At 37.9% G+C, this 14,273-nt stretch overlaps 1 protein-coding gene across 2 annotated transcripts in view; it reads left to right on the top strand.

Annotated features, from left to right (window-relative positions):
- LOC127647400 (cytohesin-1-like) overlaps positions 1-13,172 on the top strand; it is a 64,334-nt gene extending 51,162 nt beyond the window's left edge. The window contains exons 10-13 of one of the 2 annotated variants that reach the window (XM_052131612.1): positions 3,355-3,431; positions 8,610-8,678; positions 9,043-9,197; positions 11,503-13,172. In XM_052131612.1, coding sequence (XP_051987572.1) covers positions 3,355-3,431; positions 8,610-8,678; positions 9,043-9,197; positions 11,503-11,581 — 380 coding nt within the window. In that variant the 3' untranslated portion in view covers positions 11,582-13,172. Of the gene's footprint in view, positions 1-3,352; positions 3,432-8,609; positions 8,679-9,042; positions 9,198-11,502 lie in introns of both variants that reach the window. The other variant, XM_052131613.1, reaches the window with a different exon arrangement.
- The last annotated feature ends 1,101 nt before the right edge of the window (positions 13,173-14,273 follow it).

The following is a 14,273-nucleotide window of genomic DNA, read 5'->3' as shown; positions in this document are numbered from 1 at the left end:
GTAAATACATCTTTGTATGAAATTATTTTGAATTGAATGTCACTTGATTCTACTGTATATTTCTGCTTATACCCCCTTGTTAATTTTTGAGTGGTCCTCTTTAAACGATTTGAAACAAATAATTCACAGCAACAGGAAATGCACAAGCACTTCCCGTGATCAGAGAGGCAGCGTGTGTGTGTGTGTGTGTGTGTGTGTGGAGGGGTAATTTCTTATTTAATTAAAAAACATTTTGTTTCCTTTCTTCCTCATTTGTTCGTTTGTTCCCATGATTTTGGCTGTTGTCTTTCCCTCAGGAGGTATGTACACTTGCTCTTCCCAAACACTCGCTCATCTCTTCGTGCTCAGGTGCTTTTGGTGATTAGCCTTGCTTTCTGTCTCCTTTATTTCTGCTATTAGCCACTGTAGGTTGTTTTTTGTTCCATGGGGTTAGTCTTTTCCTGACTTTGATTTAGTCTTTTTACATGTTTATTCATTTGTTTGTCCGACTTCATTGTACTCATTGAATCAGCGGTTTCATCCGTGTGCAGCCCTGTCTGTGTGTGGTGGCGGGGGCTTGAGTTTTGATTTCGTGGCCACTGCAGTGAAGAGTAACTGTCTGTTTGCTGTGATGTTTTCTTTCCGTGTCATTTCTACTTTGGGAGCTGCAGTATTTTCTGCTGATGCTCAGTCTGAATGGAGCCCAGAAAACACCAATAAAAACCTACAGAAGACAAAATAAGAATTTAAACTACATTTAACTATTTTACCCCTAATGGTTGAATGTCTTGAGCTGGCAGCATTTACAGTATGTGGTGTTTGTACTGTGATTATACTGAAACAGAATACTGCATCTGTACCAAAGAAATGCTGTTCACTGTGCTGTACGTAAAATATAGGAGTGTGTGTGATGCTGGACTGCAGTGCTGATTTTGTGTGTGGTCAGATCGGACTCACCACTAAGATACTGGGTGAGGGTGGGTATTGATTGATGTATCAGACATTAGTGAAACTGACACCAAAATAAAACCGCATCTAAAGTGTTTTGTTCCATTTACATGCATGCTCAGAATTAGAGATTAGCATGCATGTCTCATAGCACATATTTCTAAAAGAAATTCAAACTACAACATGAAATGAAACATGATACATCACCATCTCACCTAAAAGTCTCGGGTAAATCTTACAAAACCCGTTAAGCGCATGTCCTGGTCATATTTCACCCCAAAATTCAACAGAAAAAATTAGAAATCATATTTTGAATAAAGAACACAAAGCCTGTTATTAGGACCATTAAGGTTTTTATATTGTGACATTTTTTTTTGTATTATACTGATGAGAATCTGGGGGAAAATATTACAATTCACATAGTAACAATCCAAAAAATCTTAAAACTACATATAAAATAAAATGACTGAAAAACCTTGCTTTATTAAAAATCAGCATAAATAAAATTACTGAAATAGTTTTATAAACATTTGCATAAATGTACAATGTTTTATTAAAGAAGCAATATGTTTTATTTACAGTACTAAAGCATAAATTATCATATGTTATCAGAGATTTAGGAAACACGCTAAGTTGAAATACTATATTTTTACTCTCTCCAGTACAAGCAACACTTGATGTCAATGTTTCATATTGCTCCTTCAAAACAAGCAGATGTTTAATTCACCTCAACTACTACCATGAGGTTTAAATACTTCGCTATTTAAATAATATATAATCTTTTTTTTGTTACAGTAATGAGAATCTGGGGAAATGCTATCCATATTATATATATATATATATAATTTTTTTTTTTATTTATACAATATGCCATTTATTAATTTTTTCCTTTATTTTTGGGCAAAGTATGACCCAGACATAGTTTCGTAAGATTTACCCACCCATCCATCTCTTAGTCCTGTTTGAGAGTGTCAGTCAGTCACCTGGTGTTCTGGGTGTCTATATGTCTCCACTGCAGCCCAGCACGACCTCCAGCCATTCCACAACTCTGTGCAGCCGAAGCTGGACTGATCAATAATCACAGTCCACTACTCAGCCAATCAGCTTTCTCAGAAAACTCACACCTGCCAGAGCGCTCTGATTTCTGTATTTTGATGCCAATGTTCAAATTCGAATACACTCAACAGTGCAGGAGGATCATTTATTGTTCAAAGGGCATATATATGTCTAAAAATACTCTTTTCTAAGATATACTGTAACTGAATTGTCAACCATGTGCAAGTCTCTTTGACTAGTGTTCTGATGTATTATTTTGGAGTGAATAATTATTGATAATGTTTTTTTTTTTTATTAACTAATGAGTAGTTTACATAAATGTTTTGATGTCCTGCAGGATGACCTGCTTTACTGCATTTAAAACTATTTTAAGCAGCATTTCATCAAAATGATGAAACATGCTGTTTTTATGCTGTTGTTCTATTAGATTAGATTAGACTAGAGACTACATTAAATATTTGTACTTCATTTAAAATGAATTAGTGAAGGCAAAAAGGTGATTTAAAGGGTTAAAATAGGGACCTGAAATATACACATTTCCTTATACATTCACATACATTTTAACTTAAGTCATTCTAATTTGATTCTGATTGGAAATATTGAACTACCCTAATTCACAATCAGTTAAAGGGTGTTTTCAGTGTACATAACCCATAGTCAACAGCCCTGGATGCCAATACTGTTTATTGGGTGTGTGGGGCTTATGATGATGGTGTCCCATCTGGGTAATGTGCCATCTGTCACTGTGATCAGGTAACTGAGGTGGCACGGGTCAGAGGTCAACCTGGAATCACAGAGCGCTGTTTACCCTACAGTCCCTGTAGAGCGGGACATGAGAAAACATCCTATAAATGTCTTCAAACATCTGGAGCTTCTCCATTCCTGCAAGGATCTGCTTAATCATCAGTTTCTGGAACAGATAATTGTGACGAACATTTTACTGTCCTTTTAAGCTATTCTAAGACCAGAAACATTTGAATTTCTATAGATTTTACTACTACACTATTCTACATCTTTAAAGCTAGTTGCATTGTAACAGTGTGATAATGTCAAAACACATTTGACTTGGTGCTGGGCCTTCAAGAATAGAGAAGTTTTCAGTCAGGTCAAGATGAATGGCAACCATCATGTGATAGTTGTGAGGTTCATCCGGGAGTGTGTCAGCAGCGCTGGTTTGAGCATGGGGTAGTGCTGGTGAGGAATGTGTGCTAGTGCCTCATTGAATGTGGAGTCACTGTAGAAGAGCTATCATTGTCTGTCTGTACATCTGTCTGTCTGCTCATCTGCCGCTCAAATCTTCAACTGCACGCTGCTCTCAAATCTGACATCTGGTCACACTTAAAGTTAATAAACTCATTTTCTTTTCTTTAGGAGGACGTGTCAAAACCTGGAAAAGACGGTGGTTCATTCTCACTGATAACTGCCTTTACTACTTCGAGTACACTACTGTAAGTACTGAAGAAAAGAAACAGTAGGTGGTGGTGTGAGTTGGTGGGCTGGTGAATTATTTTTTTTGACATTAACCGATATATGATATGATTATAACTAAACAACTATTATTTCTTTAATATTATTAATTAACAATCATTCGATTTGAAAAAACATGACTTATTCTTAAATATTATAAATGTGATTTTAGGTTTATACTAATAAGGGTTGAAAACCAAGAACTGGTTCTGTATTTTAAAAAATATAAGAACTGTTGTTTTATATGACATACGGTTCCATCAATGGTTCCAGAACATGCGACTTTTCACTGACGCAGATGGAATGACATACTAAAATATTTGGATGATATTTCCTGTTCCTCTATTCAGATGCTCCCAGTTCTCACTGTAAAATCGCAAACAGCAAGTTGATTTTTCTTTGGCTAAAATTGGTCTGTGCTTACCGAAACAGTTCCAAAGCAGGCGTATAGGCACGTGTGAGCTACATTTTTGGGAGAAATGTAATACAACCTCAGAATCATGCTCGTCACTGAATATGCAAACGCGATGGCTTTCTGGTTTTAATGCGAGATCTGAACCGGGTCTCAAAAATGCTGTGCTGACGTAACACACTTTCAGCAATAGGGGAAGATAAAAACGCTGGAGCCGATGCAAGATGACAATTGTCAGTATGTTAGCTTAATGTGACAAATCCTAGAGCACTGGAACTCTCGGAAACAACATGCCCTGTGATCATGTTAGAAACACAGCGCGACCAGTGTAGTCAGATTCCCAAACAAATAATTCTCATGAGCTGGATTATATATCTACAGTTCCTCATAAGACTCTTATGAGCCGGTTCTTTAAGTGAATCAAAGACTTTATATATAATCAGTCAGAGCATTTACTGAATTAAAGAGATAGTTCAATCAAAAATTTAAAAATCATTATTTACTCACCCTCATGATATCTCAGGTGTGTATGACTTTCTTCACCAGAACACATTTGAAGAAAAATATTTTAGCTCAGTAGGTCTTTAAAATGCAAGTGGACGGTGATCAAACATTGGAAGCTCAAAAACAGACAGTTAGCACAAATGTCATCCATACGACTCCAGGGGTTAAATGAATGTCTTTTTAAAGTGACACAATCATTTTTGGTGTGAAATAGATCAGTATTTAAGTAATTTTCAACTTCCGGTCAGCAGCAGCATGAGCGTGTGACATAATTGCATTGGCATTTGATGGCACATGGAAGAGCAGTGCTGTTTCGTGAGGAGGCGGAAAGCTGTACAGAAGCTTTGTTGGTTTTTGTTTAGATCTGTATTTATCTGTTTCTTTACTCACAATGGTGCGTTTGTGTGCTTCACCGGGATGTCTCAACTGAGAGGAGAACGTGAGATTACGTCCATATAATAGCAACGTGAATACTTAACACGAGAGACCGCTTGAACTCCTACTGCTGCTGATGGAAGTGATGGTTTATAGTTAAAAAGTATTTAAATATTGATCGTTTTCACACCAAAAGTGATTGTATCACTTTAGAAGACGTTCATTTAACCACTGGAGTCGTACGGGTGATGTTTATGCTGACTGTCATTTTTGGAGCTTCAAAAGAGAAATCTCTATTCACTTGCATTTTAAGGACCTAAAATATATTTTCTTCAAATGTGTTTTGGATAAGAAAGTCATACACACCGGAGATATCATGAGGGTGAGTAAACGATGAAAGAATTTTTATTTTTAATAATCCATCAGAACATGTATAGCGTTGGTGATTAATTATCAAGAAATATTAATCATGAACATATGCTGTAGCCTATCTTGGCTTATTTGAAGAAATTGATTGGAATACCTGGAATATCTAAATACAACACAACTAGTGACATTAGAGAGCCTGTAATACTATAATACACTCTTTATTAAAAATATGGACAATCTGTTCGCATTCTGTAATTTTTACTGTATTATTATTATTATGTTCTGAAATGAGAGGCTGCAGTGTCCGAACAACGGTTATATTCAAACAAAATCTAATATAAAACGAAGGCAATCTGAGTAAACACAAAATACAGTTTTTAAATGATAATGTTATTTATTGAAGCAAGTTCTCCAATACCGATTGGGCCTGTATGAAAAAGTATTTGCTTTTAGAGATAAGGAGATCATCAGTAATAGCATCAGAAATACATCAGTCTGGGAAGGGTTACAAAGCTATTTCAAAGGATCTGGGACTACAAAGAACCACAGTGAGAGCCATTATCTCCAAATGGAGAAAAGTTGGTACAGTAGTGAACCTTTCCAGAAGTGGCCGACCTTCCAAAACTCCTCCAAGAGCACAGCAACGACTCATCCAGGAAGTCACAAAAAATTCAAGGACAACATCCAAGGAACTGCAGGCCTCGTTTGGATGCAGTTACTACTAAAGTTGGCACAATCAGCTATTAAGTTTAAAGGGGCAGTTAGTTTTCACATGGGTGATATACACTCACCTAAAGGATTATTAGGAACACCTGTTCAATTTCTCATTAATGCAATTATCTAATCAACCAATCATATGGCAGTTGCTTCAATGCATTTAGGGGTGTGGTCCTGGTCAAGACAATCTCCTGAACTCCAAACTGAATGTCAGAATGGGAAAGAAAGGTGATTTAAGAAATTTTGAGCATGGCATGGTTGTTGGTGCCAGACGGGCCAGTCTGAGTATTTCACAATCTGCTCAGTTACTAGGATTTTCATGCACAACCATTTCTAGGGTTTACAAAGAATGGTGTGAAGAGGAAAAACATCCAGTATGCGGCAGTCCTGTGGGCGAAAATGCCTTGTTGATGCTAGAGGTCAGAGGAGAATGGGCCGACTGATTCAAGCTGATAGAAGAGCAACTTTGCCTGAAATAACCACTCGTTACAACCGAGGTATGCAGCAAAGCATTTGTGAAGCCACAACACGCACAACCTTGAGGCGGATGGGCTACAACAGCAGGAGACCCCACCGGGTACCACTCATCTCCACTACAAATAGGAAAAAGAGGCTACAATTTGCAAGAGCTCACCAAAATTGGACAGTTGAAGACTGGAAAAATTTTGCCTGGTCTGATGAGTCTCGATTTCTGTTGAGACATTCAGATGGTAGAGTCAGAATTTGGCGTAAACAGAATGAGAACATGGATCCATCATGCCTTGTTACCACTGTGCAGGCTGGTGGTGGTGGTGTAATGGTGTGGGGGATGTTTTCTTGGCACACTTTAGGCCCCTTAGTGCCAATTGGGCATCGTTTAAATGCCACGGCCTACCTGAGCATTGTTTCTGACCATGTCCATCACTTTATGGCCACCCATCCTCTGATGGCTACTTCCAGCAGGATAATGCACCATGTCACAAAGCTCGAATCATTTCAAATTGGTTTCTTGAACATGACAGTGAGTTCACTGTACTAAAATGGCCCCCACAGTCACCAGATCTCAACCCAATAGAGCATCTTTGGGATGTGGTGGAACGGGAACTTCGTGCCCTGGATGTGCATCCCACAAATCTCCATCAACTGCAAGATGCTATCCTATCAATATGGGCCAACATTTCTAAAGAATGCTTTCAGCACCTTGTTGAATCAATGCCACTTAGAATTAAGGCAGTTCTGAAGGCGAAAGGGGGTCAAACACAGTATTAGTATGGTGTTCCTAATAATCCTTTAGGTGAGTGTATGTGTTGGAGTCAACCTTGTGTTTACTCGGGTTGCCTTTGGTTTATGTTATATCTCGTTTGAAGATCTAAAACAATTTAGTATGAAAATTACATAAAAAAAAACTTTCACTGTACTGTACCTTATCAAAAGAAAACATGCTGGTTTGTTCTTACATGGATAATCAACACATAATTGCATTTGATTCTTGAGGAAAAACATGCATCCGTCCATACACAACAGCCAGCATTATAAGTTGTGAAATGTCCCTTTTTTTTCTGGGATCTTCTTACATGGCCAACATCTTCAGACACACAGAGAACTTGAGATACACGATAATTAAAGCCAAGGGAGAGTTCAGAAATTTTAACCTTAACCTGGTATTATTTTTCCAGGTGTTTTATAGAAGGTAAAAAAATGCTGATATCTTTGGCTGATGATCAAATTCATTATTTGTTAGCTTATGTTAGCCCTGTCCTAATGTCTCCTGTTAATTGTTTACATACTTTAGTTAAGACAGTTACAGTCAATTATTTTGATTAAATTCAGTTAAAATTATTTATGTGGTTTAAGTCTACACTTTAAGAATTTGACTGCTTTTGATTTGTCTGAATTTCTACATTAAAATTTCAGTGATGACATTTACAACAACCTTTTCAACAAATCACACCTTGATCTTCATGGACGTTAACGGAAAGTATGGGACCCCGTCTCGACCACCGCAGTGCATATGCTACTGTTAAAATAATGTAATAAATCTAAATGTATTTCAGTGCATTTATTTTGACTGCTGTAAGTTAGTTCCTCATTGAAACCGGCTGTTATTAGGATTGAATATTGATGAACATTGAGGATCACATCACGTGTGTGACTTTATTTTTTATATTATTTAAAAAAATATGTACATAATATCGTTTAATGTACAACAGTTAGTTCTGGTCCTTGAATCTGATTCTGAATGTTCAATGAGTACACCATCAGCACTCGGATGCTTCACTGTGTGCATCACTCTGCTTGTGTTTGGGCCGTTCTAAACTAAAGTGTAAGAGTGCCATATGGCCTGACATCAGCACTGCTGTGATTACCAGCGGCTGAATCACAGCAGTGCTGATGTAGGGCCATATCGCACTCTTGCTTGTGTGATATTGCTTAAATATCGAACACTGTCCACTAAATAGAATTAAATCAAAATCGCATCTTGGCAGACTTTAAGGTATAGGCAAAAATCAGCTTAAAATGTTTCTGTGAACTGTTGTTCCCTTTGTGGTAAAGGTTAGTTCATTGCGGTTATCAGAGCAATATTATTATTAATAATACAATATCATTATTGGTTAACATGATATCTAAAAACCAATAACTGTAGTAGTAGATAATAGATAATATCGGTCAAAGTTCCTTGTCGTGTGATTAGGCATACCCTGTACATTTTAAGATGAATATAATTCACACAGATTTTTATAATATGATCTATGTTGTATCATAAATAGATAAAATAGAGACTATTGTGTGTCTTCTCATGTAGGACAAAGAACCACGAGGCATCATCCCACTAGAGAACCTCAGCATTCGTGAAGTGGAGGACAAGAAACCGGTAAAACCTATTTTTTAGCATCATATTTTTCATCAAAATCTACTGACAAAAATGATATTATCCTTGCAGTCTTTTCAAGCTAGCTGAATGAAATGCTCTGAATTAAACATTCAATGTAGTGAGGTCTTGAGACAGCAATGAGGCAAGCTGCTCTTAGAAACGTTTATCATTGCATATTGCCTACTGCTTCACATGCACTTTAAAAAAAAAAATTGTAGGCAGAACACAGATCTAGTGTTTGGTATGCCATAAACAGCACATTAGCACTGATTTACAAATGTTTCACCAGACTTTACTTATCAAAAGTGCTTTGTCTCCCTCTAGTGTTCAGATATGTGATTGTGCATTTGTGTTTGCTCCTCAGAACTGCTTTGAACTCTTCATCCCTGAAAATAAAGATCAGGTGATCAAGGCCTGTAAGACAGAGGCGGACGGACGTGTCGTTGAAGGCAACCACACCTTCTACCGCATCTCTGCCCCCACCACGGAGGAGAAAGACGAATGGATGAACAGTATTAAGTGAGTCTTGCGCCTCCAAAGAGCCTTGATCTTATTTGGAATAAGTGAAAATGTTTACAGTTACAGGTTGATTTAAGCTCAAATCAATTGCACCTGTGACTAAAGTGAAGCAATTAATTTCAGTTCATCCCACACTCAAGCTATTAACAGTTTTACAGTAATACACTTACCATGGAAACCTAGCAGACAAGTGGGCAGTATGGCAAATATACAGATACTTCTTTTGAAAGTGTATTTACTGTAAAGCCTGTTTTTTGTTCGTTTTCACAAACTGGAGCATGAGATGCATTTTATCAACAGCATACCACAACTTGGGATGTAATTAATCCAGAATATTCCTTTAATTTATTTGATGTGGTCAGGTCCAGAGTCCAACCCTCTGGTTCCAGAAGTAAAAATCCCATTCACTTTCTCTATAAGCAAATTTACTTTTACCAATAACTAATAAACATTTAAAGACAGACCTACCTTGAACTCTGAGATTATTAATCGATCATATATGCTTCTGTTGAAATCATCAGTCCACATTGTTTTAACAAAGTCGTGTTAAATAGGGCAATTCCTGGTGAATTCTTGAGGGGTGAAACCACCAGTCAGAGAATCGCAGCAAGCAAAGTGCGCTAAAAGAGCTCTGCTTGTGAATGATGCAATCGAGTCGTGCTCTCTTACTACTTGGGTATTTGTATATTAATATTTTCCAACAAAGTTCAAATATATTGTTTCCATACTAAAAATCAACAACTTAAAGTCAATTGTTTTATATTTTTCCATTGTTTTGAATTCCGTTACATCATTGGCAATGCTTCATGGGATTGTATCTCATTCCTTTATGAAAGACATGTGTACCTTTGACTTTTTATCTGGTTTTTGCTTCAAATCAAAGTTTGTAATGTTGTGATTCACCTCAAGAGCTGGTTGGTTTGATTCATGGTTTACAACTGTTTTATGAAGGATTTTATGAAGTCCCTATGGAAAAAATTTAAGGGAAAAATACTTCCAGAACCAAGATGGCTAAAAAAAGTGGGCGGGAACTGTTTTGAATCACTATTTTGATTGAGGACGATTTACAAAAGAATATATACATATATTTGACAACAGAATGTAGTGAATAACCAGTTTCTTACATAATTTTGTTATGGTTTGGTTCTTACCATTCCGTAAATTCTCTCTCTGATGTAAGGATGTCAGACATCAATAATTAGGTACCAATATAAATAATGTAACTATATCAGTCTTTCTGAAGTATCTGTGATCCTGAGTACCAACTCAATTCAGAACCTGCACACTATCTGACCGCTTTCAAACCAGAGATCGACCGATATTGTTTTTGATACGACACAGATTATTTTGGTGTTTAAGTGTCCAATAACCGATATGCATAACCGATTTTTAAATATTGTTTTATTTCTGCTTTTAGAAATATTAAAGGGATCGTTCACCCTAAAATGAAAATTCTCTCATCACGTTCTCACTCTCATGCCATCGACTTTCATCTGCTGAACACAAATGAAGATTTTTAGAAGAATATTTCAGCTCTGAAGTTCAATTCACTGCAAGTGAATGGTAATTGGACCTGTATAGCTAACCCATATCTTCAGAAGTGATATGATAGGTGTGGGTGAGAAACAGAACAATATTTAAGTAAATGTTTTACTCTAAATCTCCACTTTAACTTTCACTCTCAGATGTGAAAGTGGAGATTTATAGTAAAAAAAAAAAAAATGACTTACATTTTCATCTGTTTCTCATCCACAACTATCTTATCACTTCTGAACATTTGGATAAAAACTCTGGAGTCATATGGATAGCTTTTATGTTTCCTTTCTGTGCTTTTTGGACCTTCAGAGATCTTGTCACTATTCACTTGCATTGTATCGACCTACAGAGCTGAAATATTCTTCTAAAAATCTTCCTTTGTGTTTGCAGAAGAAAGTAAGTCATACACATCTGGGATGGCATGAGGGTGAGCAAATGATGAGAGAATTTTCATTTTCGGGTGAACTGTTTCTTCAACAACTTAATCATGTATCACTGACCTCTAAAGAACCGCTTCACAAAACTAATATTGCACGTGGTATACAAATAATTAATCTGACTAGTTTTAGTTAATACACTTGTTAAAGCCTCTCAATTAATAATTAAAATCTAAAGTCCATTGTGTCCAACTTTATTGGTTAACCCAATATTAAAGAACTGCTAACTATTTACTGTGTAAATATCGTCTGAAAATATCAGTCAGTCTCCATTTCAAACGCTCACATATGCTCTGTGAAGAGTGCTCAAGGTAATGTGGTTTTCTCTTCAGGGCGGCCATCAGTCGAGATCCCTTCTACGAGATGCTGGCTGCTAGAAAGAAGAAAGTGTCATCTATGAAGAGACACTAGAGCTGCTTAGGACGCTGGCGTTACAGATTCAGGGCTCCCCTTTCTGGAGAAGACTGAGCTGTGCAGAGTCAAACACAAGCTCACTGCTCAAAGAAAACGGAGCAAAATCATTTACAGGATCCATGAGGTCAAACCTCACAAAGCTAGACTCTGCTCCGGTCTTTTTAATGTCTTCTTGCTCAAGAGTGTGTGTGTGTGTTGGAAGGAAGTCAGTGGGCTTTTACCTTGCTACTTCTTCCTTGAAACCCCCAAAGAATACATTTTTCCTGATGCTTTACCAAAATACGCTCTTTCACTTCACTTCTCCTCTCTTGCTCTTGTCTTTTGCACACTTTCATTTCCTGAAATCAGCAGGTCTGACAGAATGTGGAAAACAGTGGGGCAAAGTTCCTACTTGCATCGGTAAAGGAAGATTACCTTTGTGCTTTGATATGTACAGGCAATAAGTGTATTTTTACAGCTCATAAAGTGGCTTAGTCTTCAAAAGTTTCTGTATTTAAAAGTTTCTGATATTTTTTTTAAGGGACTACTACAACTTGCAACAGAAAATCAGGATTTTAGACTTTTGTTGGGAGGGTGGAAGATCCCCCTCAGTGTTGGATGATTTGCTTTTGAAAGTAAACAGATTCGTGGGCATTTACATTTATTTTGTAGTCAGTGTGCTTTTAAATGCGACATGAGTATAACGTGTCGTAAACGTTTGTTAAAACTGCAGTGGTTTGAATGTTGGCAGCTTGTCATTATGCAGCTGTTATGTACATATAAAGCCAGCTAAATATTATGGGTTGGCGTCATTGCCAGGATATCATGCATTACCTCTCCAGCGCTCAACAATAAGGTTTTGATAATAAATAAGTGTGAGGGAGTTTAGGTGTTGTGGGAGGAAAACATTGTGAAAGTTTTAGGAGCATAGAAGTGTGGTTACATTTGCACAGTGAAATTCTACAGGCAAAATAAAAGCATCTCTATAGAGTCACTTATTGGACAGGGAGATACCTTCTGAAATAGTTTTGTGTTCCCTCACAATGCCTTTATCCATCCCATATGGAAATTAAACATGCTTTAACTATAGGAACCATAGTTCAGATATTCATAGTCAAACCATACTAATAATACAGGAAAACCAAAACTATGGTAATAAAAACAATGACAATGTCTCACGAGAGGTCAATCAACACAAATCAAAAGTTTTTATAAAAAAAGAAATGTGCATAACTACAATTACAGTTGGCATACTGACTGATGGTGACATCACAGGTGGATTGATTGTGAGCTGTCAATGGCAGTGAAATCAGATGTTGTGTGGTCGCTCGCTCCAGTGCCTGCTCACATGTTTTAACATTCACTCCTCAATTCTCACCTTCTTTCTCCAGTTTCCATCTGTCCAGCGGTTATTCTTCAAACAAAATAATCAATCTTAATCAGTATTGGTTTAATTTATCAAAGATGTACATACTTTAGTGTATAGAGAATATTGGATTCCATTTTATAAATATGTTTGTGTAGCAGTATTGTACTAGCTGAGTGCCATCTTCTTTATCTTTTCATTTTCTTTTTGAAGAAACTACACTGAAATAAAGATATTATAGCAGCAGTGTCTTTCTGTTTTTCTTTCTTTCTGCTCAATGATGGCTGTAGTTGATCATGCGAAACAATGTATGTATTGTCCTTATGCCATATCTGAAAAATAACAATTAATGGTAAGGTACAATGGGATTAAAAAAAATAAAAAAAAAGATTTCTAGTCACAAATGTATGGTAAAAAAAACAACGGGGGTTTAAAGTGATATTGTGTAGAGACAGGGGCAAGAGTTAAAGGGCATAATTTGACAACTAATGTTAATAACTTTGAGACTGCATAAAAAACGAGCTGTAACGTGTTTCCCTATCGAGAGGTCTCTCCTATTGCGTAAGTAGCTTACGCTATGGGAAAACTCCGTTTCTCGAGAAATATTGAAGTCTATGTAAAACGCATTGCAACTGCACAGCAGACAGTAATGAGCGAGGCAGCTCGGTCATTGGCTGTGCTGCGGCAACTGCTCGAACCAATGACGGGGCGACTCTGAACGCGCAATGGGCGCGCGCCTCGCGTTCGTGCGCTCCGAGCCTGCCGAAATTAGCATAGCCAGGCTATATAATGGGCACCCCGTCATACGAGTTCCTTTAGATTTAATCTCCTTCAGCGAAGACCTCCTCTTCGCTGGATCCTCCGGATTGTTGTAGTCTTTCGCCCGCCGTTGACAAGCCTACAGCAGGACTGCTAAGAGGACGCCGGCGCCTTCAGCCGCCTTCGAAGCCTTCTGCTACGCCATCCGGCGCACATCACTATATCCTTTTTACTAAGCTACTTTGCAAGTGTTCGCCTTTGCGACACTTTTTGTATTTAGTAAAAGAGCAAATTCGAGGCGTTGTTCCAAATGCCTTGGACCTGCGCCTCGTGCAAAGCCCTTCTTCCTGACAGGGACCGTCACATTATCTGCACTCGCTGCCTGGGACCTGACCACGCAGAAGCTGCTTTCACTCGAGGCGGATGCCCCGAATGTGACTCCCTGGGCCTCAACGAGCCGCGCGCTCGCTTCGCCGCGAACGAGCCTGCTACCACCGTGCTGCCTCCCCTCTGTTCGAGCCGCGCAAGAAAAAGCGCCGCTCACGGAGGCCGCCAGAGCACCACCCGAGAACTCCCCGCCGCCAG

Source organism: Xyrauchen texanus, chromosome 8 (assembly GCF_025860055.1).
Source record: "Xyrauchen texanus isolate HMW12.3.18 chromosome 8, RBS_HiC_50CHRs, whole genome shotgun sequence".
Lineage (NCBI taxonomy): Eukaryota > Metazoa > Chordata > Actinopteri > Cypriniformes > Catostomidae > Xyrauchen > Xyrauchen texanus.
The sequence above is the reverse complement of the archived record's forward strand: the minus strand, read 5'-3'. Positions and strand labels throughout refer to the sequence as shown.